Source organism: Crotalus tigris, unplaced genomic scaffold (assembly GCF_016545835.1).
Source record: "Crotalus tigris isolate CLP2741 ecotype Arizona unplaced genomic scaffold, ASM1654583v1 scf7180000019173.45859301935:6455823, whole genome shotgun sequence".
Lineage (NCBI taxonomy): Eukaryota > Metazoa > Chordata > Lepidosauria > Squamata > Viperidae > Crotalus > Crotalus tigris.
The window spans coordinates 903,706-930,927 of NW_024097414.1; the positions used below are offsets into that span (position 1 = coordinate 903,706).

Here is a 27,222-nt window from a genome sequence, read left to right on the forward strand (position 1 = left end):
AGGAAGCAGTAATTAATTATGCGCCGTACCGTGAGTGGGATACGATACGGATTTTATAGCATATTTAGAGGCCTGCTTTAAGTCTCAGAAGAAGTTGTAAGGAGGTGCAGCCACTTCTAGGTACCGTGCGTGATCACTGACTTAATTTTGGAAACCCATCGCAAGCAAATAGAGTTGTAGCCAGAATAACCTGGCCCATTTCTAGCAGCCTGCTGGGCAGAAGGGAAGTTGCAGGGGAAAAAAATGTTTTGGGCACTTGCTCAGCTGGGCTTTGGCAATGCCAGCAGTCAGGCTCCAACAGATTCATTGCAAGATGTTACGGTCCTGACAACCAAAATGTTCCTCGACCATGAAACTTTGTGTCATATTGGCCCCCGTTGTTCATTTCATGGTTTCCATTACTGCTGCTTGGCGTCTTATGCTCGTACTTCTTAATGCTCCAAAGGCAGCAAAAGAGCCAGGAAAAAAATTGATTGGTGTGGCTATCTTGCCTTTTTTTTTCCCCCTTCTCCCCTCTCTGCAAACCACATTGCGCGCCAGTGCCCACCTGATGAAATGTCAGAATCTGGACAGTCCTCTGCAGCTGCCACGCCGAGCACCACGGGAACAAAATCGAATACCCCCACGTCATCGGTGCCCTCTGCTGCTGTGACGCCCCTGAACGAGAGCCTTCAGTCAATGAACGACTATGTCACTTCAAAAAATAACAAACGGTCACGGGAGAAACGGAACAGCCGAAATATGGAAGTGCAGGTGGTCCAGGAGACAAGGAACGTGAGCATAGGTAGAGTCGGTCTATCTGCTTAACTCCTTTACTGTGGGCACAACGGCACACCTCAGAAATGAAATTTAGTTGCCCGCTCTCAAAGTGAAACACATACATGATGCACACCTAAAACATACTATGTACAACAGAGGTATAGACCCACACCCCTACATATACATATACATAGCCAATAAATATTAAATACTGTCCATCTTGAATATATAATGAAAGGAGGAAGCTTGAGAGTGTCCAAATGTTAATCACGTGACTGTCGGGATGCTGTGAAGTATGAGGAGTGATTGTAATGTCACTTTCTTCAGTGCTGTTGTAACTTTGAATGGTCACTGAATGAGCGGTTGTAAGTCAAGGATTAACTTGTATGTATGTGAGAGAGACAAGATGACATGCCTTCTGGATTGAGGCCGGGTGATATTTCTGATGCCCTAAAACACAGATTGGGTTACTCGGTGTTTTTCAAGAGAAGGAGAAGAGCAATGACACGTGTTTAGTCCAAGTGCTTTGTGGGCTCCAGAGCATACATGGTTCCCCATGCCTTTGTTACAGGAATGGGAAGCAGTGACGAGGGATCGGACTTCCAAGATATTGACTCTACTCCAGAGTTGGACATGCAGGATCCTAGACTGGAGCGCACAGGGAACAGGTTGGAAAGCTTTGGGGGCAAACTTCATCATTTAAAGGGTTCAAATAGTGGGGAATCATTGAATCAGACACAGATAATTTACGAAGCTGGTCTGTTTCTACGCACTGTCATTTAAATCAACTACTTGTAGAGTAGCTGTCCTTCTTAAACAGTGTTTCTCAACCTTGGCAACTTTAAATGTGTGGAGGTCAAATCCCAGAATTTCCCAGGCCGGGGAATTTTTTTTTCCCCTCCATGGGATAAGGGTTAAAAAAAAAAATAATGGTATTTGGGGAGAAAAGCTGCCTTTTGTGATTAAGAGAGGAGAAAAATGACAATATTTCTTGCTGCGATGTATTTCTGACTTTTCTTCTTATGTAAATAGCCCAACACAAGGGATAGTGAATAAAGCCTTTGGCATCAATACTGATTCCTTGTATACCGAACTTACTGAAGTGGGCTCAGAGGCCATCGGAGACGTGGATGAAGGAGCAGATCTACTAGGTAAAGGTTATTTCAAAGGCATGGCTTTTAAAATCCTTGCCTTGATTATATCCTCACAACAATACTTTGAAATGGGTTTTTGACACAAATTTGTAAAATTTGTCGGTAGATATTTAACTGGATCATTTAAATATCTAGAGAAAGGGAAGAGGTGAAACCAATGAGTGATATTTGGATTCAAGTTTCAAGACGTATCTAATGTACGCCAGAGTGTGTAGGTATGAAAAAGGCAATTATTTACTCAGCAGGTTTATGCATTCTGCAGAATTCTGCAGTGGGAATAAATGCAGCCTCTTAAAACGTGCATGCATATTTTGTGTTCTGCATTTTCTAATTAATTTGCTTAATTTATTCCATTAGTTTCAAGATTGGGAAAGAGCTTTGTGGTATAATGATGCCTTGTTAACTCTTAGGCTACGAAGAATCTTGCCTATGCAATTCTCTTACATTTGAGGCAGTTATTCTTCCAAAGGATAGGACTTATATACCTTTAAAAGGTGTTGTTGTTTTCTTAAAAAAGCTGAATTTTCTGATCCGAATCATGTTCTTTTGTCACTTTTTCTCTATTTGCAAGGAATAGCAACCTATGTTAGAGGGTCAGATTTGTAGCAAAGATTTCAAAAAGCATTTAATAAAGTAAATAAACTATAGAGAGGATAGCTGATCAAGGAGTTTAAACAAGGCAAGTAGTTTTGTACAGTTGCAGTCACACCTAGCAACCACTTTATTTAACAATCAAGTTCCCGGTTCTAATTGTGGTCTCTAAATGAAGACGACCTTTATGTTGGGTGTACCCAGCCATTTTGATTTGTGAACAGTGTTTTATGAATTAATCTCAGCCAGTTAGGATTTATTTAAGAAACTACGATTAAACAAACCTTAGCTTACCAGTTGTTGCTTTTATATCTTTATTTGGCTTATAGGGCCGCCTATCTCCTATAATGATTCTAGGGCTGTTCACAAGCATCTATAAAACAAAGATTTATCAGACGAAACAGCCTCCCAGCTCAACCACCTCAACCTGGGGGAAGAACCAGGTTTTCACAGCACCTCACTCAGCTCATTTGTTCAATTCCTGGTCGGTTCCTTCCAGTCTTTTATTGTTGTGCTCATGTGGCATCTTATCGGATAGTTAGAAGGATGTTTGAGGCCCAAAGGAAACCCAAGAACAAACCAGAAAACTTAAAAACAGACCATACTCTCCATTTGCATGTCATGCTAAGCCACAGTTGCAATCAGTAAGCCCGTAGCAAGCCATGGTTACAGACTGCTTGCCCTCAAACAAACCATAACCTGCTCCATTCTCCTTCCCTCGTCCACACACCGTAGAAAGGTAGAAACGACAACAACAACAAAAAAAAACACATTAGACCATAATGTGATGCCTGAATCCAAACAATTCAAGAACACACATGAATATCCTATCGTGGGATGAGACAATGTCCTTTATAGACTTCTAAGGCGACATGCTTGAGGTTTTGGTGGAGCTGATGGGGACATTCCTAAGCATTTAGTGAGATTTCGGTTTCAAAAAATCATGTTTTTTTAACCTTTTGCTGTGCTGAAGCAGAACAATGCAAAGAAAGCAAGAGAAAATTCTTCCTGATTCTGGCTTAATGAAAACCAGATACTACGTGTGAGAAAACAAGGTTAAATGAGGGACCACATTTTCATCAAAAACATTAACCCTTCCCCTCTCACACCCCTCATGCTTTTTCCTCATGTAAATTCATGCTGTTTATGCTCACAGTGGACTTTGTCTTTATGATTTTACGCCTTTTGGTATGGAAATGGCAAAATCATTGTCTTGGGTTTGGGGGAGGGGGAGAGAGTTGTTTAAAAAAAATATATATCCAAGAATTATTTGTTGTTGTTGTTGGTTTTAGACATTGATTGACTTTTTTTCCCTCCCCCCCCCCCACTCCATTCCTTCCTCTCTCTGTGCTTCGTTGGACATGGCCCATAGGGGAATTTTCAGGTGTGTATTTCTCCTCTCCTTAGATTCCTGGTTTATTTTCTCTTTTTCCTTCCCCCCCCCCCCCTAGAATTTTAAATCACATGAAGAGGGTATTCATATGTAATATATCCTGTCACAGTTCATTTTGTTGACTTGGTTTCTACCTTTCCCTACTTTTATTAGCTTGGACAGTGGATGTTGGGAACCTGCCAGCTAGGCTGGAAGGAGGGGGTCAAGCAAGGACCTAGCTTGGAATCATTGTGCAGCCTACATGCAGCATAAGCTTGACCTCACCCAAGATCTATGAACCCTTATCTGGTCATTCCCAGGGAAAGGCAAGCAGTCTGGAGGATTCTTGTAACGTATGTGGCAAACAACAAAGTTACTGACTGGGTATTTTATGAAAGGCTATGGTTGCTTGCTCCTGACAGTTAGGTATCTGAGCAGAATTGATCACTTTCTGTTTTTTTGCTTACATTTCCTTTCTGCAATCTCCATCCACTCTGTCTACTTGAGTCCCATCTACTTTGGGATTTAAGATGGGAGGTGGAATATCCTGATAATATGGGATGAAGACTATACTTCCTTTGCTAATTGAGGCATGTCAGGACTCAAAGTCTGAAATTCAATATCCATCTCTTCTTAGGTGATTTTAAAAGAAACGTATTTGGGAGAATGGTGCTTAAGGCACCAGTTTCTAAAGTATAGCCCTGGGATGTAGTTGGGCTACAGGTTCCATCATCCCCAATCAGGTTAGTCTGCAGCCAAGGATAATGAGGATTATAGTCCTAGGGGTTGCCAGAATGAAATTACTGTCTTAATTAGTGCTAATTGGATGGGATCTGGCGCTACTTCTGATAAACTAACAATAAGGGGAAAAAAACTACTGGACAAGTGAGTTGGTTTGTGATGTTCTCCTTTTTTTCCAATTCTTAATAACAATCCTGGGACTTTTAGAGGAGAATACAAGAGATTGTTTTTCTTTGATCTCATATAATCAAAGACTAATTCACCTGAACAGTTGTAATGTCCCTTTCTTTTTGAAGGGGATATATATCTTTTCATTATATCTCTGAAATTGGAAGGTTGTTGGCAGGATAGGTAACCTGCAGCTCTTGAGTTATTTAGCCTCAGTCAAGACCCGGTTCTGTAGTTCTAATGGGCCAAACCTCATAAAGGGAAGAAGATAAGGAAATGGTACAAAAGAAAGTGAATTCCCAGGATGTGGCAGAGAGAGAGAAAGAAGCTGTGCTTTCACTTAGTGTTCTTCTAGCTCCTGGGAACATGGTCCCTGAGACATCATCCTCCCCCACCCTAAAAAAATTCAGCCTTCAATAGAGAAATCCCGGTTTGCTCTCTTTGTTTCTTCCAGTTTATATTCCTCTCCTTCTCCGAGGAAAGTAAAAATACTAGCATCTGCTCCTCCAAAGAGAGTGAAAATGCTAGGACTTTCCTCGTCCCATCCTCCTTCTCCTCCAGGAGAAGTTGAGATCTTCCTTAGTGTTTGGGTGTTTCTACTTTTTAATACTACAGAAGTGGGACTGCAACCTCAGGGTTGAATCCAAGCTATTTTATGATTTTGGTGGTTCCTCCACCACCGCTACCTCCCACTTTTTGTTTGTCACTTGGGCAGGCATAGAAATCTTGTTCAATAGGAGGAAAGATTCTGGCTGTTGTAACACACACAAAAAAAACAGGATCCTAGAGCAACAACATTCTTCATCTGCTATGCTCCAGTTCTCAGAGGTGGACCAAGGCTACACCGTGAGACGGATCCCCCAATTCTTTGTTCCTTGAACGCAAGGATCTGTTCCCAAAACCTCTCTTCCTCAAAAGGGAAGAACATTTGGGTCTAACCCACAAAAATTGGCGTATGATTTTGATTTGGGTTTCTTTAGAATTCGTTAGACAACACTTTAGAAGATAATATTGGTAGCTCAAGGTTGAACTATGGACTCCTTGGTGCTTTAGACCCAGAAGTTATAGTCTTCTGGAACTTCCCTGTGCTGAATTTTCTATTGCCATGTCCCTAATGAGCTGGAAACTGGTGGTTATTCAGCTGGAGAGAACAGTGATAGCCTCAGGAGTTGTCACTTGATTGGTTTCGCTCAAAAACCAGGTCCTTTCTACTGAGTTGGATCAGTCCGGTGAAGAATTGCCTTGCTGTCATGTAAATGATTTTTCCATACACATACGTGCTAAGACGGTGTCACCATTTGCTGAGTTGTATTTAATGGCTGCTTTTTCTCTCTCTCTCCCTGTCCTCCCCCTTTCCCCCTTTTTTTTCCTCTTCTGTATCTCTTCCCCTCTGGATCCTTCGCTCCTTCCCTTCCTCTTCTCTCATATGCAATGACTTTCATAGTACGGGATGATTTCTTTGGTAAGGCGAAAGCCAGTTTTAAAACATATGGGTGTTCCCCTTTCCTTTCACTTGGCATCTCTTCATTCTTTTTTTTTTTTGTCTTCTTTCTGGGATCCCTTGGGACTTGGTTTGTTTTTGTATTGATCCCCGTGATGGTAACGAAGGTGCTTTTTCGAGAAGCAGATCTTCTTCAGTTGCCATCGTCTAGGACAGTGTTTCTCAACCTTGACAATTTTAAGGCACGTGGACTTCAACTCCCAGAATTCCACAGCCAGCATTGCTGGCTGTGGAATTCTGGGAGTTGAAGTCCACATGCCTTAAAATTGTCAAGGTTGAGAAACACTGGACTCTAGGAGGTATTGTCCTCTGCCTCTTCTCTTGGGACTTTGGTGGTTATCCACTTTGATGTTTCAAGCAGCTTCCAAGAGGTGGCCATAAAATGTCTCCTTCCCTGTTGTTGTTGTTTTTTTTTTTGTTTTTGTTTTTGAAAATTGTGCCCCTGGGGCAACCTGATGGGAAGATTTGTCTAAGCAGCCCGCTTCCTTGTGATTCACTTAGCTTGACATACATGCTGATACTCTGGCCAGTTTTTCTTCACGCATGCTCTAAACTTTCCTTTTGAAAAACCACACCTTTCAGAAAATAAAGTGGGGAAAAAAAGGCTCTAGCTGGCTTTTTCTGAATTGCTAGCTTTTTTTTTTTTTTTTTGCAAGTAGAGATGTTCTATCATAGCTTCTTTCCACCTGAAGTTTGAAACAGCATCAGGTCATCTTCATCACAGATTTTTTAAAAAAAGAATATTAAAATATTGGCAATTAATTCTGAGGGATGTACTCAGAGATGACCCAATGATACTTGGCGCAGCAGCTGAGATTTCAGACTCCTATTTGTCTAGCAATACTGTTGATTAAAAATATCTTCCTATTCTAAATTGGGCTTCTAGAAGGACATATCTGAAGAAACTTGCATTCAGAGTCTTCATTAAATGTCAGGATTGGATGGCATGGACTAAGAGCCCCATTCTTGCCAGGGGCCCCATTGCTCACCTTTTCTCTCTGAGTCTTCAAAGTGAAGAGTAGACGTGTCATTCTTGGACTCTTCCACTATCCAGACTGGACTCGGAAGGAAAAGGCAAGACAAGGAACAGTTCCTTGTTAATGTCCTAAAAGATTTAGTTCTTGGTTGTGCTCTAAGAAACGGTGTGCAGATCAAATGCTGCCTGAAACATCAAAAGGGACTAATCTCCATGTCCCCTCAAAACAACTGCAGCTGCTTTTCCATTCTCCCTGGGAAGTGGACATTCCTCTGCCATCTCCAACTCATCTCCATCTGATTGTGGGAAGAAGGTCTGTGTACTGCCCTGGTGTGTTGTGATGTGTTCTCACTTCCTATGTATGCTGCCATGATTCTCTTGTTAGCTTTTCATTTGTCCTGAGTGTGCATTTGTCCCATGAAAGCAACCTAAACAGACCCCGCATTAAAAGAAAACCGAGTTTATTTTCCCTACACAGTGTGAAGTAGAAGAGAGTTTAGATGCTGGCAGAGGTTGGCTAGTCATTGATCCCATGCAGACCTCTTCTTTTAACATCTGGAAATGGGACAAAATTATTCAAAGTAGTGCCATTTTCATTTTGTGATTGAAGACATCTCTTTTTCTTCTCTGTTGAATTTTCAGTGCTATGAAGCAAAATCTGTCCCATAAAGAATGGACAATAGGACCATCCATAGGAACTTTTTCTTTCTATGAGCTATCTTAGATAAAGCTTAGGTGGTTCCAAGGTCACCAAATGGCTCTTCCATGGTTTGAGGTCCATCTAAATCAGATGTAGCATCTCAGTTTGTTCAGTCGCTGAGAGAGAAAGGTTGTTATTTGTGAAAAATGCTTAGAGATTCTCAAAAACCAAAGACTGCCATGTTTGGAATGCACCTATGGATATTCCTTCTCTCAGTACTGTATAGGCCTCTAGATTTCTAGAAAAGGAGATTCAGTACAGTGAGAATACAGACCTTTCAATGGCCTTGATAAATTCGGCAGTTGTCCTCTGGTTTAATGCATGTTTTATGTAAAGGAAGAATTAGGTTAAGAAAGAGCCAGGCGAAAGATGGTTTATAAGAACCAGAAAGCCTTGCAATGAGAGCATCAATTTAACAATTACAAGCCAAAGTAAGAAATGTGAAATCTCCTTCACGTTGAGCCTACGTTTGGTGGACTTCATGACCACCTTCATGTACATTTTTTGGGGGAAAGTAAGGACATAAGAAACGGTACTATTAGGATCTTTTCTTTCTTTCTCAATCTGGTCTATCTCCCAGAATTTCCTTCCATGTATTTCCCCATCTAAGAGCAAATCGGGACCAGTTCTATTTAGTACTTTTTTAATTCAGCCAAGGTTGGCAAGGTGTTGCTACCTGTGCAGAAGGCAAATTAAGGTTCCCTTGATGTAAACTCTTGATAAATTCAAAGACAAATTTGATACTCTTTCTTGCCAAGAGTATGAAGGTGATTTGCCACTGTCTTCTTCTGGCAAGTTTTTTTTGGACTTCCCACCATAGCTTAGTGGTTTTCTGTCCAAATAAGGACCAGGTCAAGGATGCTTGGCTTCCCAACCTTCCCATCAAAGGGGCTGCCATCCATAGTTAAGGTCCAAAGAAAATATTCATTATAATTATTCCCTGTTTGTATCAACTTTCCTTGAAGAGTAGCTTATATTATCGTTTTCTCCTTTTTTAAAAAAAAAAAATGCACCATTTCTTCTAGATGCTTAGACTGTGAATAGGTTCCTCACTTTGCTTCTGGGCTAAATGAGGAAATGAATCTAGGTTGCTGAATTCAGTGTATTGACCTCTGCCCCATTCTGCCTTCGCAGAACCATGATTATTTTAATCCAGAGTGAAAGCAAATCAGGGTAGTGTGAACTGGTCCTTGCCTAGACTTTTAAAAAGGACAGCCGTTTAGAGGATAGGCAGCAGATCTGTAGTCCAGCATTTCAAGCCCCCCCTCCCCCAAAATAATCTTCCACCTTAACTTCTGAAGGAAGTTTTGGGAGGAATGGGGTCCATCTTCTGATGCCATTCCTTCCATTCTTTGCAGCTAAGTAGAAGCTCTTGAACAAGAAAGTTATATCTCTTCAAAAAGGAAAGAGTTTTTTTTCCGCCAAAATGTGTGTGTCAAAATTTGTATGGCTCTCATTATTATTATTTATTTATTTATTTATTCCACCTCCCCCCCCCCAGGGATGGGCAAAGAAGTGGGGAATCTCTTGATGGAGAATACACAGCTGCTAGAGACCAAGTAAGCATTCTCCCTTTTTCTAAATAAAAGTTTTGTGCTTCCTTGTGAGTCTAGCATGAGTTTGTAGTTGATGAGATGCTGCATGTGGCTGTTTTGTTCAGTTTGTCTTGTCCTTGGATTTTTTTCATTCTGCTGAGATTGTTGCCCAGTGGGATTTTGCAGTTTTTTTGACCCAACCTACCCAACTAATTGTCAAAGGGAGAGGTGAAGAGCATTTTTAGCCCATACCACAGCCTTTCCTGTGACCCCAGGTATTGGTGGACTTCAACACCCAGACCGATAGCCATGCTGGGGAGGATTGTAGTTGACAATTTAGTGACCTGATTAGGAAAGACTGGAGTCTCTTTGTTTTTGTTGCATTGATAATTTGGCCCAAAGGTAATCCGAGTAATTAAAATGCAAGATCCAGTTTAAACGCCTGATGCTTTATCTGTGACTATCCATGATATTCTGTTGGTCCTTATGTTACCGATAAATATTTTTCCAAAAGCGTTCCCTATGATGTTAGCTGTATTTTGAGGCCAAGTATATTTCTGTTTCTGTTACTTGCCATGCTCCAGAAATGCTCTGAATATTGTGAAGGATGATTTAATTGCAAAAGTGGACCAGCTTACAGGAGAACAGGAGGTGTTAAAAGAAGAGCTGGAAGCAGCAAAGCAGGCAAAATCCAAAATGGAAGCACGTATCAAGGAACTTGAGGAAGAACTTAAAAAGTGAGTAGCCAGCTGCTTTTGGATTCATTTCTCCAGTGCTTTTTTTGTTAAAAAAACGGTGCCGTAACTCACATGTCATACAACCCGTCTTGCCTACCCTACAAGGTTCCATCCAAAAAAGGTGCCGGAACTCCATTCTGGGCGTTCTGTGAGAAAAAAAGCCCTGCATTTCTCAGGTGGGATTATTTATCTAGAGGTGAAACAGAGGCAGCGGAGATAGTAAGCACTCCTAAGTGTAACCCTATAAACCTACACATGAACACCAACATTTAAAACTGTCTAGGTAGAACCCCTTAAGTTGTGGAGGAAAAAGACTTTATGAGTTCCTTAGTCCATTTTAAAGTCCTTTTGAAAGATTCACAACATTTTACTGTACAGCTTTTATCTGTGTCCTATTTAATGTTCCAACTTTTCGTAGTTTTATTTACAATGTCGTAAGCTGCCCAGAGTCGATTGACAGTAAAATGGGCAGCATATAAATTTAATTTTTAATTTTATCTTCCAGATCTGATTCTCCCTCCATACTATTATTGTGAATGCAATTAAGAAATAAAACTCCACTGAATTGGGACTGATTGATCACATTCGGGGGGGGGAATGACTCTTAAAATTCTTGGTTACTCTTTTATATTTTTATTTATCTATTCTTTATGCCCCCCGAACTGGTTTACATCTTCAAGCTCCTCCGTTTTTCATAATAAAGAACATCATTTTATTTATTTATTAAGAAAACATATATGTCCCCCCCCCCACTCACAGTGACTCTGAGTAGCTTACAGAAATAAAACCCCAAAACCCAATAAACCCTCAATCTTTTGGTACCAACAATCAAATCAACCACTTGATGGCTCCATATCAACCTGGGGTCCCTAGCCCACTGGCAAAATCATGTCTTCAGGGCCTTTTGAAAGAATATCAAAATGGACCAATCTTATCTCAAGATGATGCAAAGATTTGGGGGGAAAGAGCCCCCCCCGCAACCTATCTGATCGTTGGAAATTCAAGTTTGTTTCAGTTCCGCCTCTATGTAACGTCTGAACTTGTTTCATAAATTTCATTCTTCTCCCCCCCTCCAGAGTGAAATCGGAGGTGATAGTTGCCCGCCGAGAGCCCAAAGAAGAGGTGGAGGATGTAAGCAGCTATCTCTGTACAGAATTGGTATATTACATTATTAAAATGCCTAGGGAAAGAGGGCTATGGGGAGGGAGGGTCTTTCTTTCCCATTTCCTTGGATAATGGCCCTGAATGAATGAATGAACGAACGAACACTGAGCATTTACATCAGAGCATTACCATGTCCACGGTCCCTGCGGTGGGGTGTATTCTCATGATCATGGGAATGGGTACCTTGTCATCCAGTCATTCCTGAGTGACATTCGCCTTATAGGTTGAGTGTATTGAAAACATCAGGAAGACTCATGTTAGAAAAACTGAATAGTAGTTACAGGAGGGCACTTTAAGAGTTCATCCCTCCTCCTCCTCCTCTTTCCTTTTTCTGATCTCATACTGTCTCATGCACAAGAGTCCGTGGCTTTAAAAAAACACACAACCACACTTAACTAATAGTCATTGACTACATGCTTCATCTTTTTGGGCCCTTTGAATTGCAAGGTAAAATAATGTAATCATCCAACTCACAAGCAACCAATGAATGTTCTCAGGAGAGCAGGCTGATTTTAATTTTGTGTACTAACTGCATGTTTCTTCAATCTTCTTTCTCATGTGGTTCCTTTTTGCACACCTGTATGCTGTTTTCTTTTTCTGATGCAAATCTCTCCCCAGTGATTCACGGTGTTATGGAATAGGCAGATATTATTATTACATTATTAAAATAATGTAAATAAAGAGGAGCTATGGGAAAGGAAGGTCATTTTCTTCAATAATGGCCCTGAAATTATGGCAAAACCATTGCATGTTTTATATTGGAGCATTGCTAAAATAGCAAGCCCTTATAAAACAGTCGTGCTACTCCCATCCCAATCCTGGAACTAAAATATCAGTGAAATTATTTCTGGAGAAATTAATAGTTGAATATAATGCATGGATAAGAATCATAAGTTACAGGAGGGAATAAAGTGGAATTTAGGCTCAGCTAAGCAATAATTGAATAGAAATTCAATCTACTGCTTTAAACAATTTTCCCTTCAGCAGTTCATCACATTTCCCCCAAAGCATCTCTCCTCCGTGTTAAAGCTGTTCAGTGGGTAGATTTAACTTAATTTAATTTCAACCTACTAACTCTTATTAACCTCTGAAGACAAAAAATCAAACCTGGGTGTTAATATTAGCTTGCAGAAAATCTGTAGGTTGGTGCAAAATGTTCCATTCCAGGGACTTCGAAAACATTCTGTTTCTTAAGATGTTTCTGAGCTGACCAGGAATTACGTTGAGAAAAATTGCTTCCAGGAAACTGCTGGACCACTTTGAGCAATCTGATTGGTGTGGTCTAGAGGAGGAAACAGAATCTGCCAAAGTCTCCTGAAACAATTTTACCTCCAAAATAAGATATTTCTGCCCATCCTTACAGTTAAGTTAACCTTTCGGTGCTTCCCCAGACAGAACGCTAGCCTTCGCTGAATGGGTTTGGAAGTAGGTTTTTCAGAAGCTCCAAATAAAAATCCATTGTTGGGAGTGGGTGGGATGAACAGAAGACCCAAAGGGAACTAATGTTTTTAACCTCCTCCTTTGGTGTTGTACTAATCTCCGTCCCCTTTCATTTCCCATGGGTTGAAGTCCTCCTCCTCCCCCCTGCAGGACAACATCCCTATTGCTCAGAGACGACGCTTCACCCGGGTGGAGATGGCTCGCGTCCTGATGGAGCGCAACCAGTACAAAGAAAGGTTGATGGAACTGCAGGAGGCTGTCAGGTGGACGGAGATGATCAGGTGAGGATGACCTCTCTGGTTTCAGCATTAGAGGTGGGGCTTCCCCCCCCCGTTACTGTTAATAACCTCATTACTATTGGTGGCTGCGCCAGACAGATTGCATTGACCTAAATCAGCCTAAATCAGTGATAGCGAACCTTTTAGAGACCGAGTGCCCCAAAACCGCCCCTGCTCCACCGCCCGACCCACTCCCGGCCACGCCACGCCCCTCAGGGCCACTTACCACCTCCATGGCCCGCTGCAGCAAATCACCCAGGCGGCCGAGCAGTGCCATGGTGGCCACGCCCTCCGGCTGCACCCCGCAGCATCGTGCGCAATGGGGCATGAGGGTGGAGTCTTGTCCCTGCTGCCCGGCTGCCATGTCCTTGGCTGCGCTGCTCCATGCGGGCATGACTCTCCTCCGGGGGGGCTGCTGGTGAGAAGGGGGCCGTGGGGGGAGGTGTGGCTGGGGCGACGGCACGTATGCCCACAGAGAGGGCTCTGAGTGCCGCTTCTGGCACCACTGGCCAAATTATAGGTAGTTCTTGACTTACAACCATATCTGGGTCCAGAGGTTCCATGGCAAGGCAAGGTGATTGTTAACCGAGTCACCTCTGATTTTTATGACTTCTTTTGCTATGGTTATTTGACAGCTGAAAATGCGAGGATTTATTTATTTATTTATGAGACTTATATACCGCTTTAAGTGCAGGCACTCTCTAAGCGATGTACACCAGTAAGCAATGTGTGTGTATATGTATATGTATATGTATATGTATATGTATATGTATGTATGTATGTATGTATGTATGTATGTATATATATATATATATATATATATATATATATATATATATATATATATATATATATATTATACATTGCCCCCAACAATCTGGGTCCTCATTTTACCTACCCCGGAAGGATGGAAGGCTGAGACAACCTTGAGCCGGTGAGATTTGAACCGCTGACCTGCTGAACACAGTCAGCTAAAGTGGCCTGCAGTACTGCACTCTAACTGCTGCGCCACAAGTGATTATGTCACTTTTTTTTACTGCCGTTGTTACTTTGAGCGGTCACCAAATGAATAGCTGTAAGTTGAGGACTACCTGTATTTCTCCCTTCCTCACCCATTTTTTATTATTATTATTTTCACGGTTCTTCCTCCCCCCCCCCACCCCAATCACCAAGTCTGTCAGGAATCTCTCCTTATTGCTGGAAGTCTCAACTGATTATGCACAGATGTATTTTGAATTTATGCTGAGGTTCAAAGGGGGTCCCCACCTTGGAGGTTAGCCATCTCTTTCAGCACCTTGGACAGAGCCCAGCAGAACTAAATGTCTAATAACTTCAGTGGCCATATTTAAAAAAAAAACAGTAAGAATTTAGATCTGGAGAGTTCAGGGTAATGTTTGCTAAAGAGGAAAAGTGAGCGAGTACTGAATGCTGCCCAATGACCCTAAAAATTGTTCACATTTTCACAAAATTAAGATGAACAGCTAAATTACTAGATGCCTCCAGGAATGTTGGACTTCTTTTGCTCCCTGGCTTTTTTTTAGTTCTGGCATTTGAAATAGACTATCAGTAGCTCCACACAACCATTAATAGCATTTATCAGGGGATATAGACTTCTTAGATCAGCAGTTCTCAACCTGTGGGTTGGGACCCCATTTGGGGTCGAATGACCATTTCACGGGGGTAGGCAAACAATGCAGTCCGCCATTTTTCCCCCCTTTTCCTTAGCTGTGCTACTCCCTTTTATTCTACTGGCTTTTGAAAGCCAGTAGAAGAGACTCTCTTGAATAGAGTCTAATTCTATTGGCTTTCAAAAGCCAATAGGAATTGTCCAGGCTGTCTCTGCCCTGCTGAGCCCGCCAAAAGTCCCATTCTGCAAACGGTGCTGCACCAGTTGAGTAGTCCTCGACTTACAACTGGTTGAGTAGTCCTTGACTTATGACTGGTTGGGGGTCGCGGCATTAAAAAGGTTGAGAACCACTGTCTTAGATGGTCAAGCTGTCCCAAGCTGGTGATTATGACCGGTGAGCTGGTAGCCATAGAAAAACTTTCATCAGTAATGTGAAACACAACATACAGATGATATAATTTAGCCCAAACTGGGCTCTTTCCCCAATTTTCTCCTTTTGATCCTCTACTTCAGTGTTTCTCAACCTTAACAATTTTGAGATGGGTGGCTTTCAACTCTCAGAATACCCCAGCCTGCAGTGCTCTACTTGGAGAGATGTTTTACATCTCCACATCTAGTGAGGCCACCTACTTCTTTCAGGCAAGGCATTTAAAGGAAGAAATAGCCGTGGCAAGGGTCATTGTGAACAGAAAATCAGCTGAATTTGTGACCCTATCCAGGGAGGGAGGGGTAGACAACTCGTGTTTTTGCCACACCCTGTTTCTGAATTTTCTGTTCTGTTTGTCTGCAGAGCCTCCCGGGAACATCCTTCCGTTCAAGAGAAGAAAAAATCCACCATTTGGCAGTTGTAAGTAGGGGAACTTACTTGTGAGATGTCAGCAAAGAGATTTGGGCAGATAGGATATTCTTGCAGTACAATATAGTATTGGAGGCATTTGGCATTTATGTCCTCTAAAGACAGCCTTTTTTTTTTTTGCAAATGGCACCCTGAATAGCACTGGGGAGAATCCTCCAGTTAAGGAGGATTCAAATAACTTTTATGTAGAAATATAATAAAGACTGATCAGAAACGATGTCAGACGCCAATCATCTTATCTTTTTGATAACATGGGTTAGGCTTTCTGCTTATTGTGAGAATACCCCATTAATCAACCAAAGGTCAGTACAGTTCTGTTTTTGTGGCTGGTTGCTTCTTAGTCTGCATTTAAAATACAAGTGCTAACTTAAGACAGTGTCTTCAAATGCCTAAGCAAGCAAGTAGGGAAGTCTATTTGAGGAGCCTCAGAAAAAACCCTACGCTGCCTCAGGTCTGTTTTGAGCAGGGAAAGTGTCAGATTTGGAATTCAAAACACCTTGCCTTCATCCCCTCTCCCTCCTCCCCAGCTTCAGCCGATTGTTCAGTTCCTCCTCCAGCCCTCCGCCAGCTAAAAGAAGCTACCCATCCGTGAATATTCACTATAAGTCTCCCACAGCAGCCGGGTTAAGCCAGCGCCGCAGCCACACCCTGTGTCAAATCTCTGCCGGGAACCGAACTCTTGAGTTTTTCCCAGATGAGTAAGTTTGGCTCTGATATTTTTACTGGAAACCAGAAGTACGTACATTTGTCGAACAGCTGAGTTAATCTATGGTAGCCAAAAAAATGGTTGAATGGTTGGAACGCTGGGCAGGAGGTTAGAAAGCCCGCATTTGAGACCTGAGCCCTAGGGCGGGATTGAGCTCTTGTCGTTCACTCCAGCCCCTGTTGGAGACATAACAGGAGCCCCCAACTGGGTACCCCTTCCTTGTCCTCTTGGTCTGTCCTTATCTTCCTCCCGATCCTTCTCTCCTCAGTGATTGCACATCTTCGGCACGTCGTGAGCAGAAGCGAGAGCAATACCGCCAGGTCCGTGAGCATGTCCGGAACGATGATGGCCGCTTACAGGCCTGTGGGTGGAGCCTGCCAGCCAAATACAAACAGGTAACATTTCTGTGCTGAGAAGGAGACAATTAGGGAGATACGTTAGGAAAGCAAGGAAGAGCGTTGTTCCCTTTCCACATTGATTCCTTCGTTGAGTTCCCAGTCCTTTATCATCAATACATTGCAAAGGATTGTAACGATTCTGCAATTAGCAGGCAGATTTATGTTTTAGGTTGCCATTTTAAGCACAAGCTAAGCATGGAAATTAAAAGATGCTTGCTCCTGGGGAGGAAAGCTATGGCAAATTTAGACAGCGTACTAAAAAGCAGAGACATCACCCTGCCAACAAAAGTGTGTATAGTCAAGGCCATGGTTTTCCCAGTTGCAATGTATGGCTGTGAAAGTTAGACTATAAGAAAGGCTGAGCGCCAAAGAATGGAGGCCGTTGAACTCTGGTGCTGGAGAAGACTCCTGCGAGTCCCCTGGACTGCAAGGCGATCAAACCGGTCAGTCCTAGAGGAGATCAACCCTGACTGCTCTTTAGAAAGCCAGATCCTGAAGTTGAAACTCAAGTACTTTGGCCACCTAGTGAGAAGGAAGGACTCACTGGAGAAGAGCCTGATGCTGGGAAAGATGGAGGGCAAGAGAAGAAGGGGACGACAGAGAATGAGGGGGCTGGATGAGTCCCTGAAGCAGGAGGCGTGAGCTTCAATGGACTCCAGAAGATGGTAGAGGACAGGAAGGCCTGGAGGAACGTTGTCCATGGGGTCGCGATAGGTCGGACACGACTTCGCAACTAACAACAACAAAGCATGGAAAATGTGGATATAATTGTTCTGATGGAAATTCCGGTTGGAATTTTGAGGAAAAAGGAAAGCTTGTGCTTTCCTTACTGATACCTTGAAGAAGAAAAAATTTTTCTTTCGCTGGGATAAACTGGAAGGAGTGATATTTACATATCAAGAACACGAAGATTTAGACTGAATTCTATAGAAAAAGCCAAGGACTTCCTGAGTAGAAAAATGGTCATCTTGAAATAGATTGATTCAGGTTGATCTTATAAGTGTGGGTGTTTGGGTGATTTTAGGCTCTAAAAGCCAAAAAATGGTGTTAAAAGACAGTAAAAGTGAAGAGCATGCTTTTCTGCCCCAAAACAGCAACACTTTGGACTTCGATAAAAATCTAACGTTTTGTTCCTTATTTCCTTATTTTAAGCAATATACAGTGCATATTTACCAATGGTTGCTCAGGACCCCCCTTCCTTCAGAGGAGCTAATAGAAAGCATATTTAAAATAGCAACTTCACTTCTTTGGTCAATGTTCTCCAATTTATCCCTCTATTAGTAAGGTGGGAGTACAATTCATATGGTTAAGCTTGTCACCTGAAGATGACAAGAATCAACATTTCCCAAAACCTCCCGCAACTTTCTTGCTGTAGAAACACACAGCTTTATGACATGAATGAACTGTGCTGTCTCTTCATCCTCAACAGTTGAGTCCCAACGGTGGCCAAGAAGATAATCGGATGAAAAATGTCCCTGTCCCTGTTTATTGTCGCCCCTTAGTGGAGAAGGACCCTACCATGAAGGTAATGTCAACCCTAAGCAAATTTTTCCCTTTCTTACATGGGAAGAGTTCCACCCTGCAGGTCAAGTGTGATTGCTGAATCACACTTATAGAAGACAGTTCACATCTCTTTAAGCGTTTCATTGTGACACTGTTCCTATCATTGTTGTGAACCACAACCTATGGGCAATGCAGAAATAAAGCCTGCATTTGATCTTCCATGTTTTCTCCTTTCCGTTTATAGTTATGGTGTGCAGCTGGTGTAAATTTGACAGGCTGGAAGCCCGGGTTGGAACCGGATGTTGCAAATGGTCAAAAGCCTGAACTGGGATGTGACCCACTGACATGTGATCGAGAGGTAGAAGGAGAGAATATGAAGAGTAATCACACTTCTCCAGAAAAGAAAAAGGTTGGGCATATAGTTGGCTCTGCTCATTATGTGTAGGCATTTTTTCGTTCAGGGCTGGATAATAATATAAAAAACCATTAAAATTTTTCTGGGCAGTATAATTAGCATAATAATCAGTATAATCAATAGAAGACAATGTCTTCCTTCTATTTGGAAACCGCTTCTGGACTTTGTGCTTGAGGTGGAAAAAAATGATGTCATGATTTTGGGTTTTACCGATTAGACCAGTGGTTCTCAACCTTTTTAATGCCGCGACCCCCAACCGGTCGTAAGTCGAGGACTACTCAACTGGTGCAGCACCGTTTGCAGAATGGGACTTTTGGCGGGCTCAGCAGGGCAGAGACAGCCTGGACAATTCCTATTGGCTTTTGAAAGCCAATAGAATTAGACTCTATTCAAGAGAGTCTATTCTATTGGCTTTCAAAAGCCAATAGAATAAAAGGGAGTAGCACAGCTAAAGAAAGGGGGGGGGGAAATGGCGGACAGCCTTGTTTGGTGACCCCCGTGAAATGGTCGTTCGACCCCAAATGGGGTCCCAACCCACAGGTTGAGAACCACTGGATTAGACTGATTTGCCGATGCAGAAATGGCTCAGGAATTATGGGAGTTGAAGTCCATGAGTCATCAAAGAGCCAAGGTTGCCTACCCCTGGGCTAGTGCATACTACTATAGAAATGTAAAAAGTTGAGATTTGATTTTAATGTCTGATTTTACTGCAACAGAGAGTCGGAAGTCAATGCCTTTTGTTTCTCCCCCCTCTTTCTTCACACCCTTTTTGTTTCCCTTTTTTCTACTGTTGTCCCCTACCTACTATTTGCTTTTGTATTTTCATATTTGATGTTATAAATGAATAAAACTTAATTAAAAAAAGACAGTATCTTCCTGAAAGATAAAGTCACACTGCACTTCAAGGCATAGCAGTGTTATTCACTTAATTTCTACACATAATGAATATTGAAGCTTCAGCATTCCTAAACATTTAGTTCAATAAAATTAGTGGCAGCTGAATTTCGTTGCTGAAACAATTACTCTTGTTCAGGATTTGAAGAATCTGACTGAAATTCCAAGCCTGCAGATTAGTGGGACAATCCACAGACGAGTGAGAAATACTGTACAGGGAGTAGACAGACCTCCCCAGATGTATTTATGATTTGGCTTGGCAACCAGCTTCATTTACAGCCATTTGCAACGTCTCACAGTCACGTGACTGTGTTGTATGATGTTTTTGCTGAAAACAATTGGTTTGCTTACCAGCATTTCCTTTGGGATTGCAGCGTTTGCTTAATGATTCCCGTAAAACAGGCCATAACGTCATAAAATTGGCCGGTGTGAATGACCCCGTTTTATGACCGTCATGACTTATGACCGGACAGACTCCATTACGGGTCGTAAGTTGAGAACTATCTGCACATTCTTGAACTGACATTCAATGGAATATCTTTTAGCAAGCTGATATTGCTTAGCTGTACTGCAGGAACTGTCCCACTCTAGATGGGTTCATTCATAAAGCAGAACCACAGTCAGCACAGGGAACATATCCAGTGATAACAAATGTGAGATGTTACTCTGGTAACATCCTGGAGCCAACTGAGAACTTAGGTTAACTGATACTGGGGTTCATTTCAGCAACATTTGGAGGCTCCCATGTCCCCTATTTCTAACTTATACGACAAAGTGCAGGAGCTGTAAGTTGGCCTTGGATGGAAGTCTGTCCAAAATCATGCCACAATATGATAGTCCAACGAGAGTTTCAGCCTGGAAGGTTGTTCTGATGCAACATGCAACTTCCCACTCTTTGCCCTCCCCCTGGCTATGTGCCTATTACCTTTTTGCTTTCTCACAGACCAAAGAATTGCACGAGATGGATGCCACCTCCAGTAGAGTATGGATCCTCACCAGCACCTTATCTACTAGCAAAGTGGTTATCATCGATGCCAACCAACCAGGAACGGTGGTGGATCATTTCACAGTTTGCAACGCCCACGTGCTTTGCATCTCCAGCATTCCAGGCAAGCGAAGACAGATCTTGGACTTTAAAAAAACAATTATTATTATTTACCACCTACCAGGCGACTCTGGGCAGCTTACAAAGGCTTGTCATTCCCTATCCTGGATAATGCTACGTTGGTCCATCAATGTTCAGTTGTTGCTTTCAAAGCTTGTAATTCATGAGGAATAGATTTAGAATAATATAGCAGTCTAGAATCAAAGATACTTTACAACATTCATAAAAAACAGTCGCCTTTTTCCATAAAACACAATACAGACCTTTATGGGCAAGCTTGAATGTTAATACGGAAGCTGGGACTTTATCTCCTGTATCTGTTAGTTTTTTGGGGGAGAAAAAAAGTCCTAGTCCTTATGATCTTCAGAAGCTTCCCAAGGGAAACTTGTTGTATTGTTAAGTCATATTTAAAGGGAAACTAGCTTTGGTAGCTAACATCCAAGCCTAAATTTGATTTGGTTAGACATAGTGGGATGGGATGATTTTTTAAACCCTGAATGTGAAGTAACTTTCATTCTCACTTGTTTCCAAATATAAATCCTAATCTTTTGGAAATTGAATGGATATTTTGCCTGGAAAAGTGGTGAATGGCAGGGTGAAGTTCACGGTATTTTCCAAACCTTAAAATACCATTGAGATTGCTTTACATGGATGTGACATGCTCACCTTGCCTGCAGGCTGGGGAATTCTGGGAGTTGAAATCCACTTATCTTCCAATGGCCAAAGTTACTTAAGATATCAATGAGGTTGCTTTAATACAGTGTAGCTTAAGATACCAATGATGCTGCTTTACGTAGATGTGGCCCGCTGATCTTGAAGCCTTCTGTTTCTCATCTTTGCAGCGGCCTGCGATTCCGACTATCCTCCTGGAGAAATCTTTCTGGAAAGGGACTTGAATCCTGAGGAATCTTCAGGAACGGATGGAGTCTTAGCAGGCATCACTTTAGTTGGCTGTGCAACTCGTTGCAATGTTCCTAGTAGCAATTGCTCCTCCCGTGGAGACACCCCCGTGTTGGATAAAGGACAAAGTATGTTTCCACTTGCTTTAAAGGACAGTTCCCCTCCCCCCAGCTTGCTTTTACTTAATTAAGCCTGTTTGCGGTTCGTTTACTAGATGAACAACCTTAAATTTAATTGTACAGGATTAAAATAGATTGACCAAATGGCTCAGTATATAATAAAATCTTGCTGTCCAGAACTAGCATATGATTATAATTATGAATGTGTCCTGCTTATCAAGAGGAAAAAGAAAACAGAAAACTACACACATTTAAGCTAATCACCACTGAATCTGGATCTGATCAGGATAATCTTAGTGAAGGAAAAAAGGCCATTGACGATACATTTTGGGTTGCAGTAGATTGTCCTTTTCAATGATCAGTATTCTGATAGAGATGATTTTTTTCTTTCTAATTAGCAAGTGCAATTCACTTATGACTCTACTTTTCTTTGTTGAAGCCCCCAATAAGTGACAATTAAAATTGTCTTCCATTTTCCTTCAAGTTACCAAATTATTTTAATAATAATGCAAAATCGCCACCTGTCAATTGCAAAAGCCATACTGTTTGGGTGCATTACATACTACACGGATACATTACAGCATCCTCTTGGGAAGAATTTGATGCGTATGAAGGCCAACACTAGCTAAAGAACTGGAAGCTGTCACTTCACAGTGTTGTGAACAGATAATAACATCTGTCTATCCAATTGGATAGTTGGATAAACATGCCAAACCCAGTCTAAACACCTGGATGACTATGTGACCAACCACATATTTTTAAATTTATATCCTGCCGGATTCCCAGCAGCTCTGGATGATTTTGTCTTTTAAAACTCATGATGTATTTTTGAGGGATGGGGCCTGTCTTCTCCGTTGGTAGCTGGACGGATATCTGTTAAAGGTAACCATTCTTTTTGTTCGTCTTTTTCTTCATCTTTAATGTCAGATTTTTATTTTTATTTTTTGCCTTTAGATGAAGTGGCTGCAACAAGCAATGCTAGGATTGATCAGTCCCAGTCCACTGAGGAGGCCACCGAAGCCACGGAGGTGCCAGAGAACGGCGGGAGTGAAACGGAGCTAGCCCAGGTCCGGACTGGCCCCCTTACAGAACATGTGTTTACCGATCCAGTTCCAGCTCAGGCACCTACAAGGCAGAACAGGTATAAAGGAGACGTTGCGTGTTCTTGTCCTGGAAAGTTCCAGCAACGAATTAGAATAAATGGAAAAGAGACAGTCAGTTACAGAATAGAGAACGCCATGTGAAAGAAGATCAAAGCTTGGCCAAATAAAAGTAGTTCCCAGCTTACATCCATTTGTTTACTGATTGTTCAAAGTTACAGTGGCATTGAACAAAATGATCTATGACCAACCCTCATACTTATAGTTGCAGCATCGCCAATTTTATGATTAAAATTCGGGCACTTGGTAACTAGCATGTATTTATGACAGCTGAAGCATCCCAGGGTCACTTGATCATCATTCGTGACTGTTGGCAGCCGGTTTCCTACAAGCAAAATCATTTGATTAAGCAAACTGCTTGATTCGCTTAAAAACTGCAATGATTCATTTAACAACCGTGGCGAAAAGGCCATAAAACCGGGCCTTGCTTAGCAACAGAAATTCTGGCCAAACTGTAGTCACAAGTCAAGGACTACCTGTATAAAGCCTTTTCTTTTCTGCACCAGCAGACACTTAAAAGGGGTATTTTTCTGCCCACAGTGAGAATGGACATCCAAAAATGGAGTCAAGCACAGTAGTGCAGGATCAAGAGGCAAATGGCAATACAGTGGGTGCTACCACCAGTGCTGCCCCCACCATGTGGCTTGGAGCACAGAATGGGTGGTAAGAATCTCAACCTTTGTTTGTGCAGCACACCTATTACTAACTCCGTCAGATCTCAGTTGGAGAACCAGTTTGGTCCAGTGCTTAAGGCACCAGGCTAGAAAGAAAGAGACCATGCGTTCAATGAAAGCCAGCTGGGTGACTCTGGGCCAATCACCGGGAGATGGGGAGTTCTAGTCCTGCCTTAGCCATGGAAGCTAACTGGGTGGGCCAATCACCAAGAGATGGTGAGTTCTAGTCCTGCCTTAGCCATGAAAGCCAGCTGGGTGATCTTAGGCCAGTCACTCTCTCTCAGCCCAACCCACCTCATGAGGTTATTGTTGTGGAGGAGGAAGGACTATTAGATATTTATTATTATTTATAAATAATAACAAAGACAGGATATAAATAGATAAGTCTCTCTCATAGGTGGTTCTGGTAGAACACTGTCACACAAATGATGTCACGAGGCTTGAGTGTCATAGGAAATGAGACTTTGGGTGGAGTGTTCTCTGTTACACTACATTTGAGGAAAGTCCTTCACAAACTGGACCTTCATCCAGAAAAGATCTATAGCGTTGTTTTTCAAACTCGGCAACTTTAAGATACATAGACTTCAATTCATACTGGATGGGGAATTCTGGGAGTTGAAATCCAGCCATCTTAAAGTTGCTGAATTTGAACAACATTGGTTATAATTAGGTAAAAATGTATTGTAAACTCTCCTTCAAATGGACTCAGTTTTTGACCATTTCACAAATGGTCAAAATTTTCTTGGCAACTTACCATTGGCTTATTTTAAGGGGTGTTTTTTTTTTCAGTGTCACATCTGGCTTATAGTAGAGAGTTTTGTTGATGATCTCCCATCCAAGTACCAACCAGAACTGGTTCTATTTAGCTTCTGAACCCAAAGAAGATTTACCAGATGCTTCTACTTGACTGCCAGCCTAAACCTATCCAATATTCCCTCTTGCCAGGTTGTATGTGCACTCAGCAGTGTCCAACTGGAAGAAGTGCCTACATTCTATCAAGTTGAAGGATTCAGTATTAAGTTTGGTGTAAGTAGACAAGATGAATTTGGGGGTCTTCTGGATAAATACGTATGGCATTACATATGACATTTCTTGTTAAAATAAAATGAAAAGAATCAGAACTTGAAAAGTCTATGACCGCCCATGACTTTGAAGAACTTGAGGTGGTAGAAGGTAGTGGACCAGATCAGACCTGATAGAAGAAATATAAAGAGGAAACCAGAATTCTGTACTATATTATAATATCTTTCACATCTCCAGTTAACAGGATAAAATAGCAGGATTAGAAAGTGACCATCAGTCAGAGCGGACAATGTTAGAATATATTTTGGCTAGATAATCTAAAATGATCTGGTAAAAGATAGCATCTTCAGAATGCAGGTCCATATTTGCATTAAAACTCTCTCTCTCCCTTTCCCTCTCTCCCTCTCTCATCTGTATCAAATTTATACACTGCCTAGCTCACCTGACTGATTCTGGGTGGTTTATTATATATATCACCTCCGGTCTCAAAAAAGCTAAATTAAATCCTACATTATTGATACTTGAAACTTTGCTGTTATTTTTCGCTAAATCCATAACTTGTTTCTATGATTGTCATAGAATTCTCAGATGCACATCATTCTGTTCTCTCTCAAAGATATCGCCTGGAACCTCCATGTAACCTCCCAATTTATGTTCCCCTTCCTATGTCCATTTAGGCATGTAAAAGGGCGTGTTCTTGTGGCTCTGGCAGACGGGACCCTTGCCATATTCCACCGGGGAGAAGGTAAGAGTCAGTTGCTATAAATGATACCCAGTTGCTGAAAATGACTGGAAACAGTAATTAATTAGGATTAATTACTTCTGGGGATATACTTGTAAAAATTACCTTGTCTCATGGCCACTTAACTCTGCAATTGTCAGAATCTGGCAGACAGGAAACATTGTGGTATGTTCCATAGAATTTTGGGATACGTATGCTCATATTTAGAGCTTCAGTTATTAACCTTGGCCTAGATTGGATTATGCTTCCAGAGTTCAGAGCGTGGAATAGTGGCCTTAAGTTACAAGAAAACAGATTCCAATTCAGTTGTATTAAAAAATGTCATACTATATGAGTGATTCGATTGTAGAACCAATTACTTCCTTTGCTGGACCAGGAGCTGGAGAAGCATGTGTTAGAGATGCTTTAATGAAGACTCCTAAAGCCAAGGTTGGATCCAGTCACCCGAATGGACCCTTTCGATTCAGTGGTTGTGTAATTCTTAACAAAGACGTGCTTGATTTCTCAAGAGGATGCCAGTATCAAAACAGCTCTTCCTCTTTTCTCCCCTTCCAACCTCTTTCCATTTTCCTCCAGATGGTCAATGGGATCTCAGCAACTACCATCTCATGGATCTAGGCCACACCCATCACTCCATTCGCTGCATGGCTGTGGTATACGACAGAGTGTGGTGTGGCTATAAGAACAAAATTCATGTCATCCAGCCAAAGACGATGCAGATTGAGGTACCAGGCGTATCTGATCAGGATTACTTTTAAGCAAGACAGCTGAGATGATTACTAGAAAAGCTATAATTTTAGAATATTGTTGCTGATACTTGAGGTTGTGATGTGCTGGTGGACATACAGGAAACCTAAGAAAGTTAGGTTTGTAACTCTCATGAAATCTTCCTTCCTTCATGGTTTTCCAGAAGTCCTTTGATGCACATCCTCGCCGGGAGAGCCAGATCCGGCAGCTGGCCTGGATTGGAGATGGGGTTTGGGTTTCCATCCGTCTGGACTCCACCCTACGGCTCTATCATGCCCACACTCATCAACATCTTCAGGATGTGGATATTGAGCCTTATGTCAGCAAAATGTTAGGTAAATTGAAATGGCATTGGAAACATCCATCCTTTGGAATCCTTTTAATTCTTTTTCCTTGCTGCTCCGTGTACTTAGCACTGCCTCCCACAACATTGTTCTTCTATGGTCCTTGAAGTCCCTGAGGAGCTTGGGTTAAACAGCTGTTAGGCCCAAGTAACCAGGAACAAGAGTTGAGTTCAAAGCAGTAAAAGTTTATTCCATGCTACTTATATGCAAGAATCTGACCCACTAATGGTCAAGGCAAATTGGCGATAAATCAAAGTCAATGGAATTCACATTGCAGGGCCTGGGTCTCTGGTGGCTATGTAAGGATTCCAAACTAATGATGTGTTTGACCCCGCCGTCCAGCTCCATCTGATGATTTCCTACAGGAGCTGGCTGATTTGCAACAGTTTGTTGGTAGATCTTTCTGGAACTTTGGGGGTTTGCTTGCACAATACCAACCAATGTTCATGTCGCTCTTCTGTTCAGGGACTGGAAAACTAGGTTTCTCCTTTGTGCGGATCACAGCTTTACTCATCGCTGGCAATCGCCTGTGGGTCGGCACGGGCAATGGAGTGGTCATTTCTATCCCTTTGACCGAGAGTAAGTGCCCGACGCTTTCATGATTTCACTTTTTTCCTCTGTTGTATAAAGAAACGCAGGATCTTCTCTAATGCATTTAATTCTCTCTCTGTGGGAAAAAAAAATAAATGACTTACCGTAAAATGATACGCGATTCTGCCAAGATTCCCTTTTAGCTGTTCTCCCAATAACCACTTTTTTCTTCTTTTCTGTTCTTTCTCTCTCTCCTCGCTTTCTCCTCTGCCTTAGCTGTAGTCCTTCACCGAGGTCAACTTCTTGGGCTCAGGGGTAAGTGCTAAACCAACAAGGGATTTCTAGGTTCAGATGTTAAAGCT

At 41.9% G+C, this 27,222-nt stretch overlaps 1 protein-coding gene across 17 annotated transcripts in view; it reads left to right on the forward strand.

Annotated features, from left to right (window-relative positions):
* MAPK8IP3 (mitogen-activated protein kinase 8 interacting protein 3) overlaps positions 1 to 27,222 on the forward strand; it is a 49,964-nt gene that overhangs the window by 16,237 nt on the left and 6,505 nt on the right. For 4 of the 17 annotated variants that reach the window (XM_039360590.1, XM_039360603.1, XM_039360595.1 and 1 more), the window contains 24 exons: positions 541 to 784; positions 1,331 to 1,427; positions 1,792 to 1,910; positions 3,877 to 3,888; positions 6,230 to 6,247; positions 9,464 to 9,521; positions 10,082 to 10,234; positions 11,311 to 11,392; positions 12,968 to 13,119; positions 15,534 to 15,590; positions 16,127 to 16,297; positions 16,574 to 16,700; positions 18,133 to 18,228; positions 18,451 to 18,615; positions 20,459 to 20,624; positions 21,463 to 21,648; positions 22,594 to 22,780; positions 23,340 to 23,462; positions 24,419 to 24,499; positions 25,174 to 25,241; positions 25,815 to 25,963; positions 26,149 to 26,320; positions 26,795 to 26,908; positions 27,137 to 27,175. In XM_039360590.1, the coding sequence (XP_039216524.1) occupies positions 541 to 784; positions 1,331 to 1,427; positions 1,792 to 1,910; positions 3,877 to 3,888; positions 6,230 to 6,247; positions 9,464 to 9,521; positions 10,082 to 10,234; positions 11,311 to 11,392; positions 12,968 to 13,119; positions 15,534 to 15,590; positions 16,127 to 16,297; positions 16,574 to 16,700; positions 18,133 to 18,228; positions 18,451 to 18,615; positions 20,459 to 20,624; positions 21,463 to 21,648; positions 22,594 to 22,780; positions 23,340 to 23,462; positions 24,419 to 24,499; positions 25,174 to 25,241; positions 25,815 to 25,963; positions 26,149 to 26,320; positions 26,795 to 26,908; positions 27,137 to 27,175 (2,836 nt within the window). The remainder of the gene's footprint in view (positions 1 to 540; positions 785 to 1,330; positions 1,428 to 1,791; positions 1,911 to 3,876; positions 3,889 to 6,229; positions 6,248 to 9,463; positions 9,522 to 10,081; positions 10,235 to 11,310; positions 11,393 to 12,967; positions 13,120 to 15,533; positions 15,591 to 16,126; positions 16,298 to 16,573; positions 16,701 to 18,132; positions 18,229 to 18,450; positions 18,616 to 20,458; positions 20,625 to 21,462; positions 21,649 to 22,593; positions 22,781 to 23,339; positions 23,463 to 24,418; positions 24,500 to 25,173; positions 25,242 to 25,814; positions 25,964 to 26,148; positions 26,321 to 26,794; positions 26,909 to 27,136; positions 27,176 to 27,222) is intronic. The other 13 variants (XM_039360594.1, XM_039360605.1, XM_039360599.1 and 10 more) reach the window with 8 other exon arrangements.